This window comes from Cantharellus anzutake (genome assembly GCF_015039405.1).
Source record: "Cantharellus anzutake strain C23 chromosome Unknown EI90scaffold_11, whole genome shotgun sequence".
Lineage (NCBI taxonomy): Eukaryota > Fungi > Basidiomycota > Agaricomycetes > Cantharellales > Hydnaceae > Cantharellus > Cantharellus anzutake.
This window is the reverse complement of record NW_024066961.1, coordinates 507978-527812: the sequence shown is the minus strand read 5'-3', so window position 1 is coordinate 527812 and position 19835 is coordinate 507978. Positions and strand designations below refer to the sequence as shown.

The 19835-nt window shown below is 49.8% G+C and overlaps 6 protein-coding genes across 6 annotated transcripts; 4 read left to right on the top strand and 2 right to left on the bottom strand.

Moving 5' to 3' along the window:
- Positions 1 to 1642: 1642 nt before the first annotated feature.
- EI90DRAFT_3119640 (uncharacterized protein) lies at positions 1643 to 3687 on the top strand (the record flags this gene model as incomplete). The annotated part of the gene is made up of 18 exons (XM_039063228.1): positions 1643 to 1707; positions 1789 to 1867; positions 1927 to 1940; positions 2017 to 2142; positions 2199 to 2226; positions 2283 to 2334; positions 2396 to 2427; positions 2482 to 2506; positions 2565 to 2576; positions 2629 to 2644; positions 2721 to 2876; positions 2933 to 2992; positions 3052 to 3076; positions 3142 to 3199; positions 3270 to 3294; positions 3354 to 3402; positions 3472 to 3570; positions 3625 to 3687. 18 exons carry the CDS (start codon positions 1643 to 1645, stop codon positions 3685 to 3687), a joined length of 984 nt encoding a protein of 327 aa, XP_038919166.1.
- A 380-nt stretch (positions 3688 to 4067) lies between these two features.
- Positions 4068 to 4541, top strand: EI90DRAFT_3045454 (uncharacterized protein). Its single transcript, XM_039059406.1, has one exon. The coding sequence runs from the start codon at positions 4158 to 4160 to the stop codon at positions 4470 to 4472; it is 315 nt and encodes a 104-aa protein (XP_038919165.1). The 5' UTR covers positions 4068 to 4157; the 3' UTR covers positions 4473 to 4541.
- Positions 4542 to 5427: 886 nt separating this feature from the next.
- EI90DRAFT_3045452 (uncharacterized protein) lies at positions 5428 to 5781 on the bottom strand. The gene has a single exon (XM_039059405.1). The coding sequence runs from the start codon at positions 5629 to 5631 to the stop codon at positions 5446 to 5448; it is 186 nt and encodes a 61-aa protein (XP_038919164.1). The 5' UTR covers positions 5632 to 5781; the 3' UTR covers positions 5428 to 5445.
- A 1297-nt stretch (positions 5782 to 7078) lies between these two features.
- On the bottom strand, positions 7079 to 7508 carry EI90DRAFT_3045446 (uncharacterized protein). The gene has a single exon (XM_039059404.1). The coding sequence runs from the start codon at positions 7413 to 7415 to the stop codon at positions 7245 to 7247; it is 171 nt and encodes a 56-aa protein (XP_038919163.1). The 5' UTR covers positions 7416 to 7508; the 3' UTR covers positions 7079 to 7244.
- Positions 7509 to 8799: 1291 nt separating this feature from the next.
- Positions 8800 to 11337, top strand: EI90DRAFT_3119639 (phenylalanine ammonia-lyase; the record flags this gene model as incomplete). Its single annotated transcript, XM_039063227.1, has 8 exons — positions 8800 to 8930; positions 8984 to 9168; positions 9229 to 9540; positions 9594 to 9884; positions 9938 to 10192; positions 10245 to 10572; positions 10623 to 10714; positions 10769 to 11337. 8 exons carry the CDS (start codon positions 8800 to 8802, stop codon positions 11335 to 11337), a joined length of 2163 nt encoding a protein of 720 aa, XP_038919162.1.
- A 980-nt stretch (positions 11338 to 12317) lies between these two features.
- On the top strand, positions 12318 to 13031 carry EI90DRAFT_3014132 (uncharacterized protein; the record flags this gene model as incomplete). Its single annotated transcript, XM_039056745.1, has 4 exons — positions 12318 to 12363; positions 12422 to 12499; positions 12628 to 12709; positions 12770 to 13031. 4 exons carry the CDS (start codon positions 12318 to 12320, stop codon positions 13029 to 13031), a joined length of 468 nt encoding a protein of 155 aa, XP_038919161.1.
- Between the last annotated feature and the right edge of the window lie 6804 nt (positions 13032 to 19835).

The window sequence follows — 19835 nt, the reverse complement described above, 5'->3', positions numbered from 1 at the left end:
CTGCTGGGGATTGATTCGGTCGCTATCCAACACTATTTGCCTAACGACCCTTTTTTCATCGTCGCTTCGACGGCTGAACCCCGCTGTTAGACATGTGGAAAGGAACTAAGCTTAGAGTGAGTAACTGGGAGAGGCTGAACAACCGAAAGGGGGCCAATTCGGCAGAGTACGGTGTGTCCTATCCAAGCTATTGCTAGGTTAACAACGTTGGGAGTGGTGGTGGTGGTGGTGGTGGTGCCACTAGACAAGTTTGAAATGTGCCGGAGGCCTTTGACCTTGGTGGGTTGATCTGAACCAGTCATGACTGTAGAAATAGCGCCAAGCCCAGAAGTGCACTCACAATACGCCCCTGTCCAGCTTTCAGCTTCGCTGGTCGTCTCTTACCCGATGATCACGACACTCTGAAAACCTTGCCGAGTTGGCCGAATTCATTTGTTCATTTGTTCATTTGTCACCCACAGAGAATGACCGCCGTGTCTCGGGACTTATGGCATCGACAATCAAGGCAGTGATAACCTTTCAAAATCGACCCCTAATGGAGTAATGCTAGATCTAGATCAAGATGGAGTGAGACAAATAAATTCGGCCGCCGACGACACTGATGAACTGGTGATATATACGTACCTTGAACCTGTCTTAGACAACGACTTGACTGTGAGCCTGCCTCGGGGTAATCATGGGAAAATTGCGTGCTCACAAGGGGTCAAAATCTGTCACTCTACGTCACTCGGTGCCTGTTCAAAGTCCGCAACAGAACGTGCAAGAACAGAAGCACTACGACAACAAGGACAGTTGCGCAAGGATTGGTGTTATATTAACTGGTTTCGCAATGAGGACCGCTTCGCCTGTATAATGAGCCGTGTTGCTGAGTACTTTGAGAAGCAAGTAGCCGCAGCAGAGTGTGGCGAAAGTCCGCGGATCATTACCTGTGGGTCTCCACATCTCAGCGGTTTCTGAATATCATCAGCCTTCCGCTGGAAAACCTTCATCCGCTGGGGTTGAACGGTTACAGGTATTAAAAGACACGTGCATGTGCCGAGTCGGAGGAACAACCCCACATCCGCAAAGGTGTTGTAAAGTGAGGGCGGGGGAACCAAGGCTGCTTCCCCGTGTGGACTGAACACCAAAAAACGCGACTTTTATGGCAGCAGAAAAGGGGAGAATGACTGAGCTTTCCCAATTGTCCGTGTCCAGTCCGACGTTTCGATTAGAATATCCACAAGTATTGGTGATTTGTGAGAAGTAGTTGAGGATCGCGCTTTCCTCTAGCCAAAATGGATACACGCCAGATTACCGCCGAGGCTAGCGCGCGGTTATGCCACCAGTTCACCAGTTTGATGGACAGGCACAGAGCCACACCCGGACCCCTCGCGCGCCGGCCAATGATTTAACCCGAAGTTTGATCACCTCCCATCTAGGGTCCGACATTTACAATTACAAATCTCCGAACGGCGAGAGCCGATGCATTTGATGGGCTTGGGGTTCCCCTTGGCCTTTGGTTCAAAACCTCCTCTCTTGGAGGACACCTTCCTGTAACTTTATGCCAGCGCCGTATACGTTGCCCGGGAAATTTTCCTGATCATCCCCCCTTTCCCTCACCTGCAACGGAAAATATAATACACTCACTGTAGTTACCATTCTTATGCCAGATCCATCTGTGATACACTTCCTTGGGAGCGTAATTGTAGCAGCGGCGTTCGACTCAGTGTCAGTTTTAAATTTTCTCTTCCTTCTTATCCATTCCAATGTGTTCGGTTGAACTTTTGCCGCCGGGTTTGCTGTACCTAGATTATTCGGTGTTGTCACGGTGCAGACCGCAACTTACATACAGAGGTTCAGACACGATTCCTGGGTCTACCGATTTCTGGTGAGTTGTTCTAACTTCTAACCGAGGGCAAGCGACTCATGTCTGTTTGATCATTTTAGGTTGGAATTAACTTGTAAGTGCGCTCTCGAAGACAATTGGGATCCTTCCTGCCCAGCTCATCCTGTTCAGCGCTTTAATTTTCCTTCAAGGGTATTTATCTTTGATGTCACCCCCTCACATCGCTCCTCAGCAGATTTCAGGATCGCCCTGCCAGCTGCAATATTCCGTTCCATCCATCAAGGATTCTCTCTGAATGAGAGGATACCATTTGGCTGGTTAGTCATTCCTGTATTCGATGTCAGTTTTCGAATAATGTGCTCGCTTTCCGCAGGGGTTTTTATGCACCAGGTATAAGCACTGTGAGGGATCTTTTTGACGACTTTTTTTTTGATTATCTGACATGTCACTCTTACAGGCCTTCATACCATTCCTGTTACATTCGTATTTCATTCGCCTCATCCATCTCGGTAGGCCAGGATATCTTTTGGATGGATGAACGGAGCTGATACTTGTTGACGGCATCAATAGTTGGACAAAAACGCGTCCTCACCATCCTCATCGTACGTCCGTTACTCTTTGGCGTCGCTGTACAGGCTAATTCCTGGCTTTCCAAGTCCATCCCCGTAATCGCTGAATTCGGTGAGTCTGGATCTTGGTTGTTTAAGACCCTGCCTGCCTTACCTGTCTCGCGCGGTAGGTTGTGGCGTACGTGAGTCCGAACGAACTTTTTGCCTTCATTCTCGTACTGATATCTATTCCAGAAGTGGCTCAAGTCCTGTGCGTCCCCTCTACGTCTCTTCCCCCCCGTGTTTTATCCTCAATTCCCCCGTGGCCTAACTTTGGTATGCCGCAGGCTTCGAATGCCACCCACCGTCCTTGGACAACCAGGAACTGGAGTGCGACCGTATTGGGGTATATTCTTGTATATTTCCCTAATGGTAGTCTGCGACATTTCAACCACAGCCACGTTGTGGATTGTTCTGATTCGTCAAAAAGTTGGCGTCAGAAAGTAAGTAAGAGATTTGGCTATTGAAAAGGGGAATTTCGCTGAGGGCAAAAAAAAAGAGCAGATGGACCGTTGGTGTCTCTGGCCTCTGGGGCCGCTCTTACTGGGATGATCACGTCGTAAGCGCACCCGCTGCCCCGATCCTGCAGAGTCGTCACCTCACCCTCGTTTTTGTCAGTCTAGTATCCTGTGCTCCACTTGCTGTGCGAAATTCTTATCTTACTCTGGCATACCCAAAACTCATTCGCTATGCCCTAACTTATTCCAGGGTAGTATCGTCGCACGCATGGACGTGGTAAATATCATTGGGATTATGATTGGCTCCAGTAAGTGAGGCACATGCAAGTGCATATGTCGTTAGCCAGATCAAGCTCAAACTGCTCTCGATTCCTACAGTATACGCTGTCGCATTAATGATCAAGTAATGTCCCTGGGCTTATTCTATGTGGTTGCAGCACAATACTGAGTAGTCTTTTGCAGTGTGCACCTACGTTCTCGACTTCGTGCAACCTCGGCCATACTGGGCCCAGTTAGTGAAAAAACAAAAAAAATCCTAGGCCATATTGACTAATCACTCATTCCATACTAAATTACGCAGAGATCCATTTCCGTGGTTGTGACGAGGGAAGTAGCACAAGAGTTACAGTCTGAGGGGAAACATGAACGAACTTTGCGGATTCGAATGACCCAGCTTGATGTAAAGTCCTCGTTCGTTCGTTCTCGATCTCTCACTGACGTCAGTTCTAAATAGGCGGAGTACCCAGCGACTGAATCACCCATATATCACCTAGACAACCCCGCTTTCGAAGTTTGATACTACAACTTTTGCGTCACTGCACCGTGTGTACATACTCTTTCTCCATACAGTTTTCCAACCCCCCTTCCAATTGTTCGGATTCTGTATCTTGCATGTAGACACCGCAATTTTGCGAATTATGAGCGGGTGATGATAGCCTGCCTAAAGAACCTAGCTGCAGTCAGAGGAGATGCCCAGGAGGAGGTACGAAATATCCATCCGAAGACTTTGCTTTCGTCCGGGGGAGCAAATTCAACACACGGGCTGCAACTGGAATTCACTGAATTGAACATGTGTTTCTGCCAACCCAACTTTCCGCAGTGAAAACATGTCATCAAGATCCAAAAGCATGCCGAAAATGATAAGGACATCTTCCACTATACACCCTGCATGCATCATCGTGAGAAAGGACTATTTCCCCCCCAAGTTCGATTCATGCAGCAACACGGTGAATTGAATTCGAATTGCGCACAGACCCTCTCGTTTGAATGAATCCCCAACTCCATTCTGGCAAACGGGCCTCACATGTCAGACATGGCTTCATTTCCTCAAGGCGTTGCTACGCAAACTATCCCAGGCAAACTTGTACTCGTAGCGCCTGGGAAGTGCCCTGGTTTGCCACTCATTGCCAACACGGTTCATATATTGTTGATGCGTGTTCCAAATTGTACCAACTGTCCTCCCCTCTAATTACGCGCAGCGTCCTAAGCGGGCCCAACCCGACCTCAGTACACGTTAACTACCCTGGTCCCTGGTCCCTCCCTGTCGGTGTGCTGCTTTCTTTGATGTTGGAGCAACTTTGACACGCGATGTGCGGCTGACATTGCTCCAAGTTCGGGAACAGCATACTCTCCAGTATACTTCCCAAGAATGAGGCAACCAGAACAGGTGGGTGGTCCCCATGAGTTGTCGAAGCGCTGCTCAATGGTCATATAATGGGTTGATAGATAGTCATATTACAGCAACCGTCAAAAAAATCTGCGCGTCAGATTCGGATGCATGGCCCCAGTCGGGTCTCGTGCTTGTCCAAAAATGGTCGGAAATCAGGGTAAATTTCAGTGTCAATACATTCGGCATTTAGCGCTCGTGGTGCCGGGGTCTAAGAGCCTCTTCCGTACTCATGTGAGGCATGATATAGCACGAATACTAAGAGTGTCGTCGGCCACGGGTCTCAGCAAAGGTGGTCAGGGGATTCCTGATAAGGCAATCCGCTACTCAACTCGCAGAAGTAAGCTAGAAACTTTCTTGTCAACGCACGTCTGTGCGCATATAATTATACACACACGAAATGTATTACAATGTGAATATACGCAAAATAAGGAACTGCGCAAGCGCGCATATGCAAGCATGAATGTCCTGGAATTACCTGGGGAGTTCCCACAACAATCCAGAATATTCCAGCAGGTTCCGGTCACTTGCGGATTCCAACAGGATTACAGAGATCCTCGTGGATGGTGCATGCAGACAGCTGGGTTACTGCTGAAATTTCGTGTGTGCTCATCGAGTCAGGCATCGTGATGATTAGATCCTTGGCTGCGGGTTTGAGGTGTTTGCCTACTATGTAGAGCGGTGAGTAATAATATCTTTTTTTGGTGGTGCCATTGGGACACGGTGATTTTTTTCCTAAATCGCAAATCACATGTTTTGCCTGATATATTCATCAAGATTTGACGCGCAGATTTTTTTGACGGTTGCTGTAAATTGTATGGACATCAGCTCAACTGCATAACAGCGAACGCGCATCCATCAATAATAGCCAGCCCCTCATGTTGTAGCTCAACTGTCGGAGACTACTAAGGGTGAGATCATTCGGAAGCCCCTCTGGAGCATGGACAGCCGTAACAGTGCAAATATTCCACTGAGGGAAGCGTCTCTAGAACCAGACACGTTGCGATCTGCTTGGTAGTCAACATATCCCAGAAGTTCAGCAAGACCATGAGCATACCCAGTGCCAAGCAACATACCGCCATATGCCTGCCGAAGAGCTGAGTATTGGTTCGCTCAACTCTCCTATTTTGGAATCCTCTTACAGGAACGAAATGGAATCTCTTAATATATGGAGCAAGGCAAATGTAATCAAACTAAAATGAATATCTCAACAAAGTGAACTGTTGCACCCAGATTTGTACCCAGTCGGAGTCGGCTCGTGGAGTAACACGCAATTTGCCCTTTTCGCGCAAAAAAAGAGTGGGGGCAAACTGCGCGTGTTCACGAACAACTCCGGCTGGGTACGAGTCTGTGTCGCACCTGTGAAAAAATGGGTCCGAAAGGAATCTCTCGACGGAGCGAACCCCTGCACCCAAGGTAAGAACGAGGCAACCAGACAGGTGGTCCCTCACGAGTTGCCGAAGCGCTGCTCAATGGTCATATAATGTGTTGATAGATAGTCATATTAAATTGTATGGACATCAGCTCAACTGCATAACAGCGAACGCTCATCCACCAATAATAGCCAGCCCCTCATGTTGTAGCTCAACTGTCGGAGACTACTAAGGGTGAGATCATTCGGAAGCCCCTCTGGAGCATGGACAGCCGTAACAGTGCAAACATTCCACTGAGGGAAGCGTCTCTAGAACCAGACGCGTTGCGATCTGCTTGGTAGTCAACATATCCCAGAAGTTCAGCAAGACCATGAGTATACCCAGTGCCAAGCAACATACCGCCATATGCCTGCCGAAGAGCTGAGTATTGGTTCGCTCAACTCTCCTATTTTGAAATCCTCTTACAGGAACGAATGGAATCTCTTGATATATGGAGCAAGGCAAATGTAATCAAACTAAAATAAATATCTCAACAAAGTGAACTGTCGCACCCAGATTTGTACCCAGTCGGAGTCGGCTCGTGGAGTAACACGCAATTTGCCGTTTTCGCGCAAAAAAAAGAGGGGGGCAAACTGCGCGTGTTCACGAACAACTCCGGCTGGGTACGAGTCTGTGTCGCACCTGTGAAAAAATGGGTCCGAAAGGAATCTCTCGACGGAGCGAACCCCTGCACCGGTCAAGGTAAGAACGAGGCAACCAGACAGGTGGTTCCTCACGAGTTGCCGAAGCGCTGCTCAATGGTCATATAATGGGTTGATAGATAGTCATATTAAATTGTATGGACATCAGCTCAACTGCATAACAGCGAACGCTCATCCACCAATAATAGCCAGCCCCTTATATTGTAGCTCAACTGTCGGAGACTACTAAGGGTGAGATCATTCGGAAGCCCCTCTGGAGCATGGACAGCCGCAACAGTGCAAACATTCCACTGAGGGAAGTGTCTCTGGAACCAGACGCGTTGCGATCTGCTTGGAAGTCAACATGCATACCCAGAAAGTCAGCAAGACCATGAGCATACCCAGTGCCAAGCAAACAAACTGTCGTGCCTGCCGGGAGCTGAGTACTGGCTCGCTCAACTCTTTTGTTCTTGTAAGTCCTTTAGCACCAAGGCCTTGTACATGCAATTTGCCGAACTCAAACACTGAGTGAAACACGTCCACATCAGCCATTTTCACACTTTCGTGAAAGGTATGCACTATTCTGCAGTCAGTCAGTCGTAGTTTCACTGAGTTCGAATGTATGTGGGACAACTTAACTATGAACGCAGTGACTGCCGTCAGTCCCTACTACTAATTTAAGCCTATCTACCGCATGTTGAATGGTACTCTTCGCAATAATTCCCCCCATATGAATCAGGTCATGTTGCACTTGCGACCTGTCCAAGTACCACAAGTTGATATTGCTACATGTCTGCAGATGCATTTAATTTTACTTCGCCATTGCGCTTCCGCTCTAAGTGTTGCCTGCGATTGAGTGCTGATGATCATTGACTACACATGTAATTCTGATTCTGCGGCACATGTAACACATGAATATGAGTATTGTGTGGACGAGGACAATGAAAACAGAGGCTATCGAACAGGGGATAGAGAGTTGGGAAGGGACCTCTCTTTCGCGCCCGGTGTCGATGAAAACCGGGGTCTGATTTCATAAGTAACCAACTAATGAGAAGGGTAAATGGGATCGCGGTACCGAAGTTTCAAGAAGATGTTAATTTTTTCACTTCTGCACTGAGAAGGGCTGTATTCGTGGACCTCAACCATCGCCTGGGAAAGAAAACGCTCCCCCAGTCGTTTCAGTTATTCGCTGACGATTGCGAAGAGATGCGCGAATCACGTCGAAAGCACCCTGCGTCTCCCAGTGCAAAACGCGTATCAACATCTGACACGAGACTCCCTAGGCTTGTGGTTACCCTACGGTTCAGCGAGGTATGAGATGAAAGGCGTAGGAGTCAAGGCGCTCTATTTGGAAGGTGCCCGTTCGTCGCCATCACGCAGGGAATGCAGATTGGCTGATCAATGACCACAATGAATGAAGCCTTGAAAGTTGAACCCCCTGTATGGTTACAGCTAGCAGTCTTTCAGCCTTCAGAGCTAGATATCGGCCGGAGCCACAGAATGGGAGGATGCGACATGATCTGTTGATATGTGTGTGACCCAATTTGACTGGCACAGACGGCGAAGAGCAGTCATTCAGTAATATTATGGAATGCCTCAGTACAAGTGCCTCGAAGACGACGTCTATCCGCAAATGCTCGTGACAGCCATGGTTCAAATGGTCAATATTAATAGAGCCCAGTTACATTTCAGCTCGAAACGTGATCCCATTGTGGAAACGGAAATTGGCTGGCCGGCTTGCCCAATCCTTACGAAACTGCTGGTATCCTAGGACGTGACCATTCCACTGACGTCGGCTTGGCCCGGTGATCTTGACAAGATGTCGTCATGTTCACATTTCCCCACGAGCATCGTGTCCCTAACAGTGGCGGCATTGCCGACGGCTTCTTTCTCGGTAACTGGGAATGGTCCGAGACGTCAAGCTTAATGCATAATTAAGTAACTGTTGGCCATTCACGGGCAAAGCGTTCCAATACGGTTGGCACTATAATACCTGGGAAGTTGGAACTATTACGGCTCGGCCCTTCTTGTCTGAGCGCCGTCGCTTTCATTGGCATGTTGGTCCGGTGCTTGTGTGGCCGGAGCTTGCGGCCTTCCCAATCTCCTCTAGGAAAATAGCAAGTATAACAGTGCTGCAGAGTTCAGGGGCCCTGTACTACCCACACCCTCTCAACTCACAGACACCACCAATGGCTATTACTCCTTCAACTTTCACTGCCCAACGTGTTTCGACCGGCAAAGTTGCGAATAAGCCGGCTAGAGATGCTAAGACGTTGCTTGAGGCTTTCCTCTTAACACAGTCTGAGATCGAGGCTCACAAGTGGGTCATTCATTATCTTGCATCCCAATTCGATCTCACCACGTTTTGTTTAGGTCTGGGAAGCCGGTGGTTGTGGATGGTTATAATTTATCGATTGCTGATATCGTCGCCGCCGCTCGTTATGGATCTTCTGTTTCCCTCACCGACTCTCCTGCAATTCGAAAGAAGGTGGATGCGTCTCGCGACACGATTCAAGGAAAACTTGATGCTGGTCACAGTGTCTACGGTCTCAGTACGGGTCAGTCTGGATCTTCTGTCCTGTCCCGCGACCTTCTATAACATTGACCCATTCCATTAGGTTTCGGTGGCAGCGCCGACACCCGTACTGGTAATGCCCTCGTCCTTGGGAAATCTCTCCTCCAAATGCAGAACTGCGCTGTTTCTCCTCAGTCTCAAGAACCTCTAGATGTCTTACCCCTCAACACTGACCCTATCTCAAACAACACGATGCCTGAGGCATGGGTTCGCGCGGCTATTTTGATCCGAATGAACAGTCTCATTCGTGGTCATTCGGGTGTGAGATGGGGATTCATTGAAGCTCTCCAGAAGCTCCTGCAAGAGAACATTACCCCCTGTGTTCCACTTCGCGGAAGCATATCTGCCTCGGGTGGTAAGTGGAGAGCGTCATCTTAGGAGCAGTGGTGCTTAACACCCTTATCTCAGACCTCATCCCCCTGTCGTACGTTGCGTCCACTCTGATGGGCAACCCGAATATCCGCGTATTTGACGGACCAGCGGCTTTTGGACCTCGAAAACTCATCCCAGCTCCCGAGGCCTTCGCTAACCACGGCCTCAAGCATGTTGTCTTCGAGGCTAAGGAGCACCTTGGTCTTTTGAACGGAACTGCTTTCACTGCTGCTGTCGCTATACTCGCTTTGAACGATTCCCTTCACGTCGCCCTCCTCTCCCAAGTCTGTACTGCAATGGGGACTGAGGCTCTTCTTGGAACTCAGGGTTTGTTCACTCATCCTCGTAATTAATTAAAAATTGATTTATCAATCATCTAGCCTCTCACGTTCCTTTTATTCACGATGAGGCCCGTCCTCACCCTGGACAAATTGAGTCAGCGAAGAATATCTATGACCTTCTCGAGGGCAGTAGCCTCGCGGACACCGGCGAAGAAAAAGAGTTGTCTATTGAAGAGGACACAGGTAAATTGCGTCAAGATCGCTACGCCCTCCGTACCGCCCCCCAATTCATCGGGCCTCAGCTCGAGGACATCCTTTCTGCCTTGGTCGCCTTGACCACTGAAGCTAACTCTAGTGAGTAGGCAAACGTGTAAGGGGACTGTGTAAGACTAATCCGCTCTGGCAGCCACCGACAACCCGCTTGTCGACGGCGAGACTGGCCATGTTCATCACGGCGGCAACTTCCAGGCGATGGCTGTCACGAATGCCATGGAAAAGACTCGGCTCTCCCTTCACCACTTTGGCAAGATCCTGTTCGCTCAGTTCACTGAGTTGCTAAACCCTGCCTTCAATCGTGGTCTTCCACCTTCTCTCGCTGGCTCTGATCCCAGCTTGAACTACTTCGCCAAAGGTCTCGACATTGCCTCGGCTTCCTATGTCTCTGAGCTTGGATACCTCGCCAATCCCGTATCGACCCACATCCAGTCCGCGGAGATGCACAACCAAGCGATCAAGTGAGCCTGGACGTAGGCTTGATAGGACTTACATCTGACTCCCCATTTAGCTCTTTGGGTCTCATCTCCGCCCGCGCCACCATCACCTCCATCGAGGTTTTGAGCATTCTTATCGCCGGATATTTGTACGTCCTGTGCCAAGGTTCGTTGACCCTGCCGATGCACGAGTCTCTCTGTGCTGACCTCAAACATGTAGCCCTGGACCTTCGAGCGTTACAACGCGAATTCGACCGTGAACTTCAGACGATCTTGGCGGAAGAAGTCAATCGCCACTTCGGCAATGTTATCCCCTGCCTTACGGCGCAGACCGACCTCACATCCACTCTTCTGGAGGCAATCCGCGATGCCCTGGAAACCAGCACCACCCAGGACGCCGGCCCTCGCTTGGAGGCTGTAGCGGCTGCCACCACCACTCCTTTGGTTAACTACTTCATCTCCTGGCCATCTAACGCCGAGATTTTCGTCGCGATTGGCGCCTTCCGCAACGGCTTGGCAGCCCGCAGCACCACTCTCCTTCAGCAACTCCGACACGATTACCTCAGTGGTGCCCGTGGCCCCACCCCTGCAGCTCCATTCCTCGGCAAAACTCGACCTGTCTATGAGTTCATCCGTGAGACCCTTGGAATCAAGATGCATGGCATCGAAAACTACGACAAATTTGCCAATGGGTTCGGTAACAGCACCGTTGGCGACAACGTCAGCAAAATCTACGAAAGCATCCGCAATGGCAAGCTACAGGCTATCACCTCCGGCTTATTCGCATAACTTTGTCCCATTTCATTCGCATTTGGTGTATCACGAGTTCTATTGAGCTCTTATGGTAATTCTAGATTATTCGCACAATGTAATATAGACCCCACTGCAGCAGATACGATCTGGTTTGGTTGATGTTGATGATCCTTCTCTCGGGCATCCTGCTTCTGCCAGCAGAAATCGTGGTCCGGGATTTTCTGACACGCACATAAGGTATTACTGGTGGACGCGCTGTGGCATTGTTTGATTACAATGCTCAAGAGGATGGCGACCTTTCTTTCAGGACCTTTGCTTTTTTTTCCAGTCGTCAAGTAGACATTTCAGTTCAATTCAGCGCTCAAACAACACCTATGAGTCACAACAGTTCGAAACCAAATACGGTACATCATCATCATCATCATTCCAACCATTCCTCCTCTTCTCCGGCACAAATCCCAATCAAAGTGCTCACTCAGGCCGAGTTCTCGTCTTCTTCTGAGATCTCGGGCGGTGGTGTGCAACGTTCATCCCTGACATAAGAGTTCAGCTGAAAACAAACAAAGTGAGGAAAGTGGACGTGGTTCCCTTTTACGATTTTTGGCACACCAGTGATCCAATCCACGGGATACTCCTTTTGGCGTCATCCTCAATTGCCATATATTCGTTGCGTCTGAAAAGGGGCCTCGTTTGGGACTCGGACTCGGACGTTGCAACTCGTTATCGTTATCACCCGCTCGTTTCTTGTCGAGAAGTACGTTGAATTGAGCCCAAGATTTGCAACGCGTTCCAATGGATTTGGAAATTACGAATCTCACCTTGAGCAGTACACCGTTGTTACTCGTCTATTTACTAGCACAAACTGAGGATTTCCTGTGCAATGTTCAACCGACGATGCTGTCGTATCGCAGCTTCGACAGCGCTAACGGTCAGAGCTTGTGCGGTTGGTTGGTGACCATCAACAATCGTGTTGGTGTCGCCGAGGTAGCGTCCGTAGGGTCATCACTCTCGCGGACATGGGCCACTACGGCAACCAGCTGACCGCTCCTTATCCAGCATGGAGTGAGTTCCATTTCACTTCGCCTCTGTCTGAATTGATCTTCGCTTTCAATGTGTGCAGCTGGACGGGCACGTCGGGCCCTTCACGCAGTGATTCTTCAATGCTTATGTTCACCCTATCATTCGACCCAGGGCCCAGGTTCGTGGCCGTTCTGTTTTTTGCGTGCCCCTTCCGCTTCTTCTCCCCCAATGACGACTGCTATTCCATTCACTGCATGCGCAAGCGCAAGCTCCTAATTTGATGAATATCTCCGATCCGTTTTTCAGCCTCTTACGATGTTCAGATGCTTGTTTGTACCGCTAAGACTTTAATAAAGACAGAAGGTGGGAAGAGTAGCGTGCTCTTGCCGTGAGAGGCAGCGTCCGCCAGTTATTCCAGATGAATGCAGGCGCAGAACTTGTTGCTCAGTGTCTCACACCCTGTTCCCTCCACGCAGAGTAAGGCACAGCCAGCTGGTTCCCATTTCCGCGAGAGTGATGACTCTGATGAACGCTACGTCGGTGACAGAAGCTCGATCGTTGACAAGAGCCGCGCAGACTCAGACTCTGACCATTTGCACTCGCAAAAGCTGCGATACGACAGACGACAGCAAGCACGACAGGAAAGTTTTGCTTTGTGCCTGAGCGAGCATATCCATGATGATGGCAAAAGCATTTTCACGAGAAATTGAAGCAGGAGAGGTTACTGGGAACATTAAGTAATATATTGGTCTTATTAATTTCTTTCGGAACCTCTAGTCCTCCTTTCATAATCATATTCAAAGTGCGACATTATATAATGTCGATCTTTTTTGCCCCTTTCGGTGCCCGGTCACCCGGTTCGAGAAAGCACGCTTGTAACCGAAAAAAAAATATCTTTACTTCTTTCCTTTGAACTGAGGCGTGGCGTGGCCCACAGTTATGTTGATTCGCGCGCCTCACAATCTACTTGCAATTCTCATGAGCTCACATGCGGTGGTTTCTTTTGGGTTCTGACGAGACGCTCAAGGTGCGGAGATCATAGGCATGGTACACAATGTGTCCATCACCGTCAGTGCACAAGAGGAGTAAGTGACAGTGCCGTGGAGCCTGCGTGACCCCCCCCTTGGCGATCATCAATCCAGGGGTGTCGGAACGAAGATTTGGAGACGGCACAAGTTCCAGCAACGACAAAAACGACAAACAAGGCAGTGACAGCTCCATATGCTACTTTTCTAAATGCGAATTCCACGCCTCCTAATCCTTATATCACAACTCGCAAAAACGACTCCTCGTGTGTCACGGAAGACAATTAGCCCGCTAGGCAGCGGAGACCAGTAGACATTGTATTTGCCTCGTTCGGGGCGCCGGCGATGTTGATTCATTGCATGGGGAGCGAGATATGAAGAAGTGGAAGTATCCCCTATGTGGCACTTCTGACGAATATTGATAGCAGTGCCGAAAATTTCAAGTACTAGGTGTCTATTGCCTGGTCACCCCGCTATGGGACGAATCAGCGCAGCCGACCGTCTATGCGAGCTTCAGTCAGGTGGGGTTCAAGTGGTAGTTAATATACACTCCCCGCCTCACTAAAAGCGTCCTCAGCTCCGCCCTGGTATTGGCGGACATTCTTTCTGGCTTTGGATATACTCCGACGGGACGGGTGTGGGAGTGTCCTCTGGCAATCATCTATCTCAGTTATGTTAGCACTGCTTTGCTGTACCCGGCTGGCAGAGAATTGAGAAGAGGAGGTTGGACTGCTTGGGGATATGTATGGGACCACAAGTTCAGAAAATGAATCTCACTCTAGCGATAAGAACTCAGACTCTGCAGGCTGGAGCCCGAATTAATGCGCTTCATGCGGCCTGGGATCTTGACCACTTCCCGGCTGCCAGCAGCGTGTTGGCAGCCGTAGGGATCCTATTTGATACTGGTGACTTCGGTATTTCCTATGATCCTTCAAACGCACCACCCTGCAGGAATCATTCCTTGTCCCAATTAGCAGCTCTTGAATCTGATCTCGTCGCCTCTCGCTTTTCCTAATCGATTCTGCGTGGACAGATATCTGTGCGGCTGGTTCATTTGCGCGGTAGCCAATCTCTCGAATGGCTGTGTCTACGATGGATGATTATTCATTTCTTTTGTGTGCCAATTCAACATAGCCTTCTCTACGCCTTGCTATGAAATCTGTCGCATCGATCCGCGGCTATCCGGCGAACTAGTGACGCGATTATGGCCATAGGTTCATGCAACTCTCCTGCCTCTTTAGCAACTTCCTTGCAATCACTCTGCACATTACCAAATATCTATTCCGACAGTGCAAACGGAATGCTTGCACACTGGCACTGCTAGGGCTGATGGTATCTACGATATTATCCTTTGGTTCATCACACTGCGTACATAACTACTCCCCCTTGATGATCAACCCCCTGGCAACCCCCTGCACTACATAATGAAACCTGGATCGTGTTGAAGCGCCAATCGCTCTTTGCGGAAACTTCGGATGAACCCCGACCGCGGGAATGTTCACTGGTTCGTCCTTATCATCTCCACTCAGTCGATTCATTTCACGTTTATTTGCCGGTCGGTTACATAACACGTTGAAAGATTTTTTTAGGACTTGCCAAATCCTTCTTCCTCACTGGAAGCTGCGATGGGACGTTCAGGGGGCCCAACCGCTATTAACATTTGGTCGTTGATGGCCTTCAAAGTCCTCCTGAATTGGTTTCGATTCATCCAAATCAAGGGTCTTTGGTTTCGAAGTATGTATATATCTACCAATAAGGGTGTGATGGCAGCTAACAAAGTCGACTTCTCAGTCGTCCCTTGAGCATCAAAAAGGCCTGACATGAACCACCGGTTACTTTGAAAACTATTTATTGTAACAATACTTATTTCCCTGGGTCCTGGTGGCAACGAAAACTACCGCTGGCCGCAGCCGCAGCCGCAGCCGCACAGATCGGACTCAACAACAAATTCCAGCGGAAGCGGTCATTCCTCTTCGTCCGAGAGCCCCCGTGGCCGTCTTTTCGGCACGTCCCCTCCCCCCCCCCCCGAAGCGATATGTCCGAAAACAAATTACAAGCTATTCTCAGTTTGTGTCATCGCCTTGAAGTCGACACCCATGTCACGGGCTCAAGCAAAACCCCACACCTGCCCTACAGAAATACCATGACTCGATACTGGATCGTCCACATTCATTCTGAGCAGAGAGGGAGAGAGAGAAGCTCAGAGCTTACCTCAATTCCTTCTGGAGCGAGATTTACCTTACACGTCCCTCACCCTGATCAGGATTGTTTTAGCTGCACCTGCACGGAGGTATTCGGGAGAGGGGCTTCACTTCTCCCCCCCGCCACAGAGCCAGGGTAGACGACTGAAGCATCGAATGCATGTAGATAAAACTCCACAGCTTTTCTCGAGAGTGTTACTACGTTTAGGTCAACGTGATATATCCCGGTGACGTCGCGATTTCTCAGGTTGTCGGCCCAACACTCTCTTACATCTCGCCAAGCCAAACTAGACTTGATGACCAATAGTCTCACATCTCATTGAGGGCTCATTATCGACTCAATTATCAAACGGATTGATGCGCTCAATAGCGTTCAAACTTCCAGAGCGTTCTTGAATTGTTTCTCTCATCAACGGAACTAATCACTTACGAAGACGCACAGATGAAGGAATGAAGAATAATGACATTGTCCTCTTAACATGAAAGAATTTATTCGGGTGTGGGCGGGATTGATCGGGATCCGGAGTGAGATGAAGAGTGTGTTCCAAAGGAGAAATGGGTATTGATGAACGCAGGAAGGTGTTGTGGGAAGGGTGCAAACGACACTCCGGTATGTGCACGTCCAGTGAATGATGGGTGGGGGGGAATGGGGGGAATAGAGACGTGTGGGTTCAGTCTATATGCGAGAAAATAACACAAAGAAAAGATGAGGTGAATGAAAAGCAAACAGTGGGTGGAGTGGGGATATTTGAAATACGTGTGGTAAGATAGGGAACAATTTTTTTGGGGGGAGGAAATCATGTTGATACATTACATTGACCACGGTTGAACGGGGCGAGGCACGTAAGCAAGGATTGAACGGGTGGGAGAGGCACGAGACAATGGGATTTGTAGATGTTAGTCATCATCAAAGACATGGGCTGACGCGATTGATCGGCCTGAATAGATGTGATATGGGCGTTCGATTCGGGGAAGGGGGAGGGGGAAGAGATCCTTTACGTCTACGGAAGAGTTGGATGCTGTGTAGGTGTTGGGCGAGGGGGACGTGGATAAATTATCGTCAGACGTGTCGAGGAAGAAAGCGGGGGTCGGGTGTGGTTCTTTGTGTTGTGCACGAGGTACCATAGGAGGTTACGGAATCGAAAGATAAAAGCAGGCGAGTAAATTGGAAAAAACGGCGTCAGGTGCCCTCCGTTTTGGGAAATGTCCACTTGACCAGTCGTGGAGATCGAGAATCTGTGGCCATCGACTTGGGCTTTCCGACGATGTTCTCATAGTGAGGTCATTTGATTGGGTCCGAATGGAAGGAGTTGCACAACCACCTACGCTCGTGTGAGCGAACGCAGCATGGACGGATGGTCAGGCGGTAGCGGCTTTGACATAGAACTAAAGTGCAATTCAGCAGATGCACTCGATCGCCGGGGAAAACGACTTGTCAGGCGGCAAAAAAATTCCGACCGGTGAATTTTCTCGGTTCTGTCAGCGAATAAAGCGCCTTTTTGAGGTTGACGAATGGCATAGACCGATCAAGGAATACGAGCAGATTTGAGTGTGGATTTTGATGCAAGGAACGGGAATACAACTACTTGAAAAGAATCGAAGCAAGGTATTATCGATGAGCATTTGGCGGGGAAATGCAGAGGCAAGAGGTGGGATTATGTGTCAGGAGATAAGGACAACGCAGGGGAAGGGCATAGGGGAAGCGTCGCTCAACGAGATCGAGCATAACAACTCTAGATCTACGATCTCGTGCATGTGGAAGACGGAAAGAGTTTGAGGATAGAAATTGTAATTAACACATACCAAAAGGGTGACAACGTACATCCACTTTTAGCAGTCGTTTTACGAGTACAATGGACGCGCATACGGCAATCTTGCAGCTCAGGCACGCATCATGCTGACATGATCGCCGAACCCCGGCGCATCCCACATTCCTCTCCGAATCGATGCACCTCCCATCGGCTCGCCACCGAACACCATGATGGGTGGTGACATCTGGGGTGGCGGATGCGCATGCGAAGCATTCACGGAGCCGGAAGACGACCCATAGAAACAGAACCGTTGGAGGAATTCGGGCGGAGCATTGTTGGAAAGTGAGAATGGGGATTGCCTGTCCATAGCCGCACCTGAACGGGAAGGAGAGAATGAACGTGGCGTCGGTGTCGGCGAGGTCCTCGGGAGAGGGCGTGGTGTGAAATCGCCGCTGTTTGGCCTCCGACCTTCCACCAAACCACCTATATCGTGCACCGACTGGTTCAGAACCGCAGTAGACGATGGTTCGCTGTCTGACGCCGGTGGAACTAACTCCGAATCCGTCCCAGAATCATCATCTGAAGATGATGATGATGATGAACTAGACGAAAGGGGAAGCGGAATATTCGCCACATCCGGACTCTGCTCCTTCGATTCAGGAGGCGTGATAGTCTTCACGACGTGAATAATGCCGAGCTTCCTTTCTCGGATCGGAAGCGCAAGTTCGGAGGGTCGAGTTGTGGCAAACGCGTGGTCGAGGTCTGTGGGTAATGGTGAAGGTGCGGCATCTTCCACTATCGAGGCGGGATGCCCTTGTACCATGCGCAAAGGTACGACAGGGCTGTCAGGAGGTGAAATCGGAGCGACTCCTCGATCCGTCTCCACCGGTTTCAGAGGCGGGGATGGGGATGACTTGGGAGGGACGTAGTTGGAAAGACGGAGGTGATGGGAGGGGTAGATGTTGCTCTGCGAGCGTGAGTGAGTGAGGTGAGTTGGCGGATGAGGATCCCTGGACACAGGAATCGGAGGCCAAGACTGAGTCTTTTTGATAGGGGGCAAGGTAGGTGCAGAGGAAGCCCTCCTAACAGCTTCCATAGCCTTGGCGCGCTCCGAGATGGCAGGTGGCGAGATGGGTTTAGAAGAGACGTTCTGAGCCTGCTCGAATGCAATGTAGTAGTTCTTGCCGAAATTGTTGTCCCAAAACTCGGCCCCATTCCACTCAGCAATGCCGTAACGCACAACAAGGTACAGCTTGCGACTTTCCAGATTACGCACGTCCCCGAGCCTGATGGTAAATTCGAAACGGTCCCATTCCTTGGGTTTGGGAGTGAGTGAGTAAGCATCCTCCTTCCCAAGATGGGGCATAGATTTTGAGCGCGAGTGCGCCGTCAGACCAGACGATACGGCATCTAGATAAAGTGCAGCCACTTCACTGGTGGTTTGCCAATCGTCAACCGTGAAGCGAACACAGACGCTCTTGGCGTAAGACACGTTTTGAACGACGACAGTGCCATGGAGAGCAGGCGCTGGGGAACCATCATAGTTGACACACTCGAGGCGAACCATGTCATCTGAGATCAAGATGTGAGACAAGGGGGATGAGGGGATGGGGGATGATGCACTCGAAATGACGAGCTGTGGAGATGTGCCGCTGCCGCTCGGTTCAGCCATAACAGGGAAGGGATAAGCCAAGCCTGACTCGATGTCACGCTCAGTCTCGGTCTCAGTGTCTTCAGCCGCTGCAGATCCCAGGCTGACCGCAGTTGGACGTTGCGACTTTTGGAAGATGACAACACCATCCTTGTCCGCGAAATGGACGGCCTTCAGTGAGGGAGTAGTTGGTGCCGAGCGCGTGAAGGTCCTTTGGCTGTTGCCCTGCGGGCTCCCTAACGCAGGGATGTTCCCACTTGAGAACGAAGACTATAATTGGTGATTTAGTCAGAAGCGTGCGGAGCGTGAAAATTGAATATTGAGAAGCAATGAGGCAAACAGCAACAAGAAGCAACGGGTAAGTCCTTACCTTGAGAGAAGGCTTGAGGACTTGACCGTTAGATTTGAGTATTATGGGAGACTTGGGTGGCCGATATGAGGAAAAATTGGATTCGATAGTGGCTTCCGTTAATGAGGCTTGGGATGATTCATCTTTTGGAGAGGAAAGGCAAGGGAAGGGTACGCTCTCAGGTTCATCAACATCAACTGGTTTCTCCATTCCAGATGACGGAGGGAGGTTAGTCACATCAACACGAAGTGATGTCCCATTAAGGTTGAGACCGAGGCCATTGACCTCAGCAGAAGGGGGGGCAGCGGCGGCCATTGAGGAGGAGGATGGATTGATATCTTCATCGTTGTTGTTGTCACCGCTGCTACTCTCATCCTCTCCGAGTTCAATGTGGAACATTCGTGGACGTCTTGGATTACCAGTGCTTCGCGTACGGCGGGGAAGGCCTGGTAAGGGAGTGAAAGCTGAGGATGAATCTTTAATGTCAACAAAACTAGAGCTGAGAGGTTGTGATCTTCGGTGCCCCCCGCGCGGCTG